This window comes from Mercenaria mercenaria, chromosome 4 (assembly GCF_021730395.1).
Source record: "Mercenaria mercenaria strain notata chromosome 4, MADL_Memer_1, whole genome shotgun sequence".
NCBI lineage: Eukaryota > Metazoa > Mollusca > Bivalvia > Venerida > Veneridae > Mercenaria > Mercenaria mercenaria.
Window position 1 is genome coordinate 29,241,424 of NC_069364.1, and position 7,305 is coordinate 29,248,728.

Sequence of the window (7,305 nt, forward strand, 5' to 3'; positions counted from 1 at the left end):
TTAGTTAAAAATGTGCCAAAAAAGGGCCTAAGGTTATGTCGCATGTATCTCAAAAAGTATTTTACCCAGTATTATTAAACATTGCAGGAATATTATTTAGCATGTGAAGGTGTGCATCTTGGGTGCTTTTCTTTTTACAGATATCAGTCGGACCAGAGTTATGGCCCTTGACATAGTAAAAAGTATTGGCATAACAAGAGCTGTCAGTGGATAGCGCGCTCGACTATTCTCAGTGGTTGATAGTATAATATAAGCAATGACTAAAACTTTAACATTACAATAAGCATATTTTAAGTCGAAAAGGGGCCATAATTCAGTCAAAATGCTTGATAGAGTTGCCTTCTTTTTACAGACTGGGTCATGATGGTAAACAAGTATGCAAAATATGAAAGCAATATCTCAATGGACTTTGAAAATATTTGGGGTGATACGCAAACTTTAACATTTGTGTGACGCTCACGCTAACGCTCACGCCGACGCCGGGGCGAGTAGGATAGCTCCCCTATTCTTCGAATAGTCGAGCTAAAAAGGCATAAAATTTGTGTCGCACATATCTCAAAAACTGGATGATCTAGGATCATGAAACATCATAGGAATATTATTTAGCATATGAAGTTGCGCAACTGGGATTTTGTTCTTGATTTTTATCAGTCAGACCAGAGTTATGACCCCTGATTGTCGAAAATATGCATAAATGCAATACAAGTTTGTGTCACATGTATCTAAAACGTATTTGACTTAGTGTCGTAAAACATTTGGAGAGTGTTATATACAATGTAAAGTAGCGCACCTGGTGTTCTGTTTAGGATGTCAACCTGCCAGATTAGAGTTATAGTTAGTGAAAAATACACATAAGTGCTTGCTATGTGGGGGTAAATAGGAGTGAGCTGGTCGGTCTGTCGGTCCGTTTGTTTTCATGGTTTCCGGACAATAACTCATAAAAGGCTTGATAGATTTAAATTTTTGGTTGATAGGTGTAACATCATATAATAGAGGTAAAGTTAGACATTGGCTACAAACCACCATTTAATGACGGAGTTATGGCCTCTTTCAAACTTAAAATTTGCAAAACTCATGGTTTCCGGACAATAACTCATGAAAGGCTTGACAGATTTTAAAAGCATTTGGTACATATGTATAACATCATAAAATACAGGTAAAATTCGACTTTGGCTACAAACCACCAATTTTTGACGTAGTTATGGCCTCTTTCCAACTTAAAAGCCATACTTCTGTGACAAGGCCGTATTGTGGGGGTATTATTCGTCACTCCTGTGACAATTCTAGTATTCCATATATCTTTTAAAAAATCAATCATGAAATCATGTAGGAATATTATCCAGCATGTGAAATTGTACACCTGATTTTTTTTACTTTGCAAGACCAGAGTTATGGCCCTTGACTTAGTCAAAAAATAATAATGTTTGTGCCGCATGTATGTCAAAATGTACTTGACCTAGAGTCATAAAACATTTAGGATTATTTTATAGCCTATGAAATTTTGCACCGGGTGACTGTTCTCTTTGGGATTTTACTCAGCCAGGTCAGAGTTATGGTCCTTCACTAAGTGAAAAATACACATAAAGTCCTTAACACATCTTAAAAGAGTCGTTAAACCATGTAGTGACAGGAATGGGGGCACCTGTGCCCTATGGACACGCATCTAGTTTCTAAACATTTTAAGAGTAAATAGTTTGGTCCAATGTTCTAACGGCCGGTAGAACGTTATTGTTTCAAGTCAGACTGGTAGAATATCATATGTCTTAAATAATTAAGTCGCATTCGTTAGGTTAAGAGATATATATCATAGACTCAAAAAATAAAATAATTTGACGATTAGCATTTAGCAATTAGCATTAGCTATTTGACATTTAGCATTTGGCATTTAGTATAAAGTATATGGCATGAAGCATTTGGTACGTAGCATTAAGTAATTGGCATTTTGTATTAAATAATTGGCATTTAGCATTAAATATTCGGCATTGGCAATTAGCATGGCACACCGGTCTTCCATAGGAAATATTTTATCCCGACATGTATACATCATTCAAAAGTGTTTTTTTTTAGTGTCTAGCGGACACGTTTCCGAAAAATGTAAATTTTGAAAATTTGTGACACATTCGTACGAGTTTTTTTTTCATTTCTGTTTATACTGTTGTTCAAAAGAAAAGATATAGTTTAACTGATAGTTCATTCAAAACTCGTGATCTGACTAATTGTGATACATTAAAAAGGCTACCTTTTCATACGGTCAATCTTTGATCGACAGTATACTAGGGAGACCTTGCAGAGATTTTTCACTTTCTATCTTCCTTACATCTAACTTCACCACTTCTAACTTATAAGTATATGACTTTTAACTTCCAATTTCCTTACTACTTACTTACAACTTCATTACTTCCAACTTTCTTACATATTAAAAGTAATGAAGTTGGAAGTAACAAGTAATGAAGTTGTTAGTTTAAGGTAATGAAGTTGGAAGTTACAAGTAAAGAAGTTGCCGGAACTTTAAAGTGGCTAATGGTACCTTGCGGAACGGAACGAAACGGAACGGAACAAGTTAAGAAAAAAGATGTTGGAAATTAGAAGTATATAGTAATTAAGTTTGAAGTTAGAAGTCATGAAATCAGAAGTAAGGAAGGTGGAAGTCAGAAGTCAAAAGTACTGAAGTTAAAAGGCCCTTCATATAGCGTAGGACAGTATTCTCTTTTCTAATAATTTTATACAACGAACTGTGTTCAGTCGATTAGTTATTTTAATGACCTTCAAGATGTTTCAAAACCACAGTTGCATCTGTAGCTACAGTGTCACGGACGGAGAACCTTATCAAAGCTGACGATGGTTTTGCACGTGGTTGAAAGTGTATTTGGGATCTGCTGGTTGAAGGGTGTTCCAAACAATAGCTGATCAAATGCGGTAGCGTCCATTTCTACCATCAAATGTACCTGAAATAAACGAATAGCCCAGATTACCATATTTTTTTGCAGGAAATGTGACATAATTATAGTCAATGACAACTACCATATTGATCCGGTATTTTCTGCTTATTTGGCAAGACTTTCATCCAGTTCCTCTTGTGCAGTTTAGAATTCTAAACACCTTAAATAATGATACAAGTTTTGCTAGGGAAGATGATTAAAAACTAATTTATTGACCATGATAGTTGCATGTTTAACAGTTTTGTTTTCAAATGGAAAAAAAGGTGCCTTAATATAATATACCAGTAATTTGATACATTTTTTTTTGTAGCTGACGACTCGCCGTATAGTCTTAAATTTCATAAGGATTTAAATTTTATGTTAAAACATATAAAACACCTGTGTAATGATTAGAGAAAATCTACTTACATTACTACTGTGTGTGTGGGGGGGGGGGGGGGGGTGTCAGTCTCAATTGTTTGAAAAATATTGGAGAAACAATATCGAATATAGGATTTTAATAAGAAATTAACATGTGTTTGTAACAAAAAATGTGGCAGCCACACAAAGGCATTATGAAATCTTAAGTTTTTTTTTTCTGCTATAAAACAAGATTTTATTATTAAAATGAAAGGCCTACAAGAACTTCGACGGGTCTTCGTGTACAATGGACAGCTATGATACATATTCAACTTTCAGTACCGTTCGTTCGCCGAGTGTTTTGAATACTTCTGTCGGAGTACCAGATTTCCTGGCTTGAAACACCACTTCCGCCTCTTGTTTCCAGATTGACAGTATTTCCGTGGCATTTTTGTCTATAACAGAATTGATAGAACGGAACGAGATTTTATTTTACATGCATATGATGAATATTTATGCAAGAAAATTATTTTTATATTATTGAGAACCTTCAATATGGTCAAAACACTGGATGTACAATAAAATATATAACTTTCATGCAGCGGTGGGCCGTAAAATAGTCCAGGTTGCGACAGATACGTATTCATATTGACTAAAACTCATAACTTACCACCGAAATTAATGTTGAATTCACACCAAAGGGCTTCTGGAATATTTCTAAGGGTATTGCCTTCAAGCACAGCCAATGTAGGATCAATTCCAAGGATTTCTGTTGCAAATTTGACGTAATCTATGAGAGGCTCAGATTCGTACCGGAAAGTACTGGAACGAATTAACGATCTAAGTCGACGTTCTAATTCCATACTGTCAAGGACGTCAACCACTGAAAGAAAAATATTCTACAAAGCATAAGTAATAGAACATAAAAAAGTCCCACGACCGCCATTATAAAATAATTCCGTACAAAACAGCTGATCCGGAAAACAATATCAAACTATTGTAAAATTTCGTTATCGTACAAGCAAGTTAGCGATTCTTGTTTTGTAAGACAATATATAAACATCAGTTAATACCATAATCATCAAATAAATAAATATCAAGAAATAAAACACTGGTTTCATCTCTCTCATGTGCACATGTAGAATATTTCATTCTCCAAAATGGCTGCAAATTCCGACCAAAGAACAAAACCCGCGAACCTACTATCTACTTCAATAGGAAATGTGTGTTATGTGCTTAATGTATTACAAATCAAGTATGTGAAATGTCTACAACAAGCTTCAATGTATGGCTTTTGTACTAAGAATTTTAGATCACCCAAATCTGTCTTCAAACAATCTACTGGTATTTTTTGGATAATTTATTTTATTACACTCAAAACTTTTATATAGATAATTAGATATGAGTGAAAATAATACGTTTATACAACGCCAGTAACTTCTTTTGAACTCACCAACAAATACTCTTGGCTCCCCAACAATCTGAAATGCAAAGAATTCTGATTTTGATTCTGAAAGAAAAAGCGCACCCTAAATGATTAAACGTTCATATAGTTAATGCATCCATTTTATTGCGTTTATTGCTATAATAACTCATATTTATCTTTACGCTAGATTTAACGTCACACCGATACAATTAGTGTTTATGTGACGACTTTCCAGCTTTTGACGGCTAGAGGAGACCCCAGGTGCCCCTTTTGGCTTTATTTCACGCATGAGCGGACACTTCGGTGGAAAAATTGACCTTTCGTAAGCCAGATGGATGAATTTCTCACACGAAAGAATTCTACACCCCAAAGCAGCTTTTGAATCAACAGAGGTGAGAGGCAAGTGATTTTAAAACCTCCACCATGGATGCCCTTCATCTTACCTCCAGACTTGCTGCAAGTATTATATCAAAATTAACGACACTGAATTGGTTAACCTAAGGCGGTTAAGTACTACAACCATCGTTCTCATAAATATTTCGCACACTCAGTTTAAAACAAATATTTTTTTAAAAAATTACCTTAAATTTGAGAAAGCACGTGACAGGGTTTTCAGAATTACGCGGAGGTCTTGTTTCACACAGGGTATTCTCAATCAGATTCAAGCTCCTCCTATTGTCTACGCCGTACTGTCCGTTAACTCTTGCATTGCCAATATCTATCGTTATGAAGTACCGTTGCGTAGTGTTCACACTTTCTGCATCATCAATGTTACTGAAATGACCAAAAGACCAATTTTAGACTCTTGATTTTACTTCTTGTTAAAATGTGCCATGTTATACAATAGAAATAAAGTCTAGTTAATATAAAGCCTACTTCGTTTGTAATAATAACTGCTCAAGCTAAAATGATGACCTATTTGATTTACTCGGGTTCGAGAGAGTCTGCTAAAAATAGTAAACCAATTATCTGTATTGAAGGTTTCCATGGGCCGATTCGGTACGAATGGTCAAATTCAACAACAACCACGGTTGAGGTTATGGTTAGTGTCCTCATTTTTCATACAGATCTCAGAAATGATTTCGGTGAAGAAAGTGACTAGTACTAGTGTAATGTTTATTAATCTTTACCCTATTTAGCGGAAAGTGATTTTTGCCTTTGCGATCAGTGCAAACCAAGATCAGCATGCACATCCGTACAGGCAGATCATGCTCTGCACTGTTTGCTATTTAGTCTGTAAATTTTCAGTGACTTACATCCCTTTCAACAATAAATTTTACTGAAATTTAGCAGTGTAAAGGTTGAAAGAAATAAAATCATGTCGCTTACATCATTAAAAGCACTAGCGGCAACACAAGGATGGAGAATCGCATTCTGTATCTCAGTTTCTGAAATATCAATTATCTACTAATTAATTTAGAAAAAAGAAAGAATAAAAAGGAACAAAAAACACACATAGATTTTGTTCGTCAACGTAATATGCATCTGAGCTAACGCTCTCACTTAAAATTTGACAGTATTGTCCGTCAATTCTTTTAATACTCAAAATGTTATTACAACATGACTGTCTATTAAATCATTAATTAGACCATTACTATAACATATAAAATCACATTCTGATTCAATATTGTCCGTCATTTTTTTTTTAATACTTAAATTATTGTAAGCAACATAACAACATTAAAGTATTTCAAATCATAACTTAGGCTAAGTACAGTTATGTTGTAATTTTCGTTTTACCCCTTCAGTATACTTATTTGGACTTGAAATGCCAAAATGGTTAATTTGTTACAGATTTCATTTTGATCAATTTATGCATTTTTGAATTCAAATGGAGTTCAATATCAGTTTATCATAACGCGGGCTTAGCGCAAAACGGTTGTAACTCCTTCTTTATTTCAAATAAGTTACAACCGTTTTTCGCTAAGCCGGCGATAACGTGTCAATACTTACTTACAATAAAATGACAAATTATCAGTTCATTGCAACTTCCATTTATATTTCATAAATTCTTACTTAGACTACTCAGTTTGACACATTGTTCATTATGATTCATCTATTTTGTCACATAGTCTTTTTGTTGTAATGTTCATCATAATTCATGATGAACAGAAAATGAAAAAAAGTGTTAGTTCGTTGCAATTTTAATTATAGTTCATAAATACTTATTGAGACTGAAAATACCAAAAAAAAAAAAAGAAAAAGAAAAAAAAAACAAAAAAAAAACAAAGAGGTAAAAATGTTTACATTTTTGTGTTAAAAGTTTCGCTCATTCAAATGCACTAAATAATATAGGAAACAAAACTGTGAGTTTACTATTCAACAATGGTAAAATCTAAGAAAATCTTACTTTACTGATTGAAAAAAGTCCGTTTGAAAATGGTATCTCTTTATATTCGTCAAATCAATGATGAGCTTTACATGAGCCACCTGTTTTGAAATAGAAAGGACTGATTAATGATGTACTTTAACTGTTCTGACGCCCCAAGGGTTTATAAACATTGCATAATGACTAATTCTCAAACGAGCTATAAAATCCCACTTTTTTATTGTTACATTATTGATTAAGTTCACGAAATGTTGCTAACTAAATGAGGTGTG

General features: G+C 34.0%; 1 protein-coding gene across 1 annotated transcript; it reads right to left on the reverse strand.

The window, feature by feature from the left end:
- Positions 1 to 2,737: 2,737 nt before the first annotated feature.
- Positions 2,738 to 7,089, reverse strand: LOC123553316 (uncharacterized). The gene is made up of 7 exons (XM_045343055.2): positions 7,055 to 7,089; positions 6,034 to 6,092; positions 5,286 to 5,478; positions 4,732 to 4,759; positions 3,949 to 4,161; positions 3,621 to 3,733; positions 2,738 to 2,945 (listed from the first exon to the last, which is right to left on the reverse strand). Exons 2-7 carry the CDS (start codon positions 6,075 to 6,077, stop codon positions 2,808 to 2,810), a joined length of 729 nt encoding a protein of 242 aa, XP_045198990.2. The 5' UTR covers positions 6,078 to 6,092; positions 7,055 to 7,089; the 3' UTR covers positions 2,738 to 2,807.
- Between the last annotated feature and the right edge of the window lie 216 nt (positions 7,090 to 7,305).

Excerpts from the sequence above, each read along its gene's own strand:
- LOC123553316 (XM_045343055.2), bottom strand. The coding sequence starts at position 6,077 with ATGCGATTCTCCATCCTTGTGTTGCCGCTAGTGCTTTTAATGAT. Across the intron at positions 5,479-6,033 it reads CCGCTAGTGCTTTTAATGAT|TAACATTGATGATGCAGAAA; the intron begins GTAAGCGACATG and ends TGGTCATTTCAG. Across the intron at positions 4,162-4,731 it reads GGAGCCAAGAGTATTTGTTG|TGGTTGACGTCCTTGACAGT; the intron begins GTGAGTTCAAAA and ends TTTTTCTTTCAG.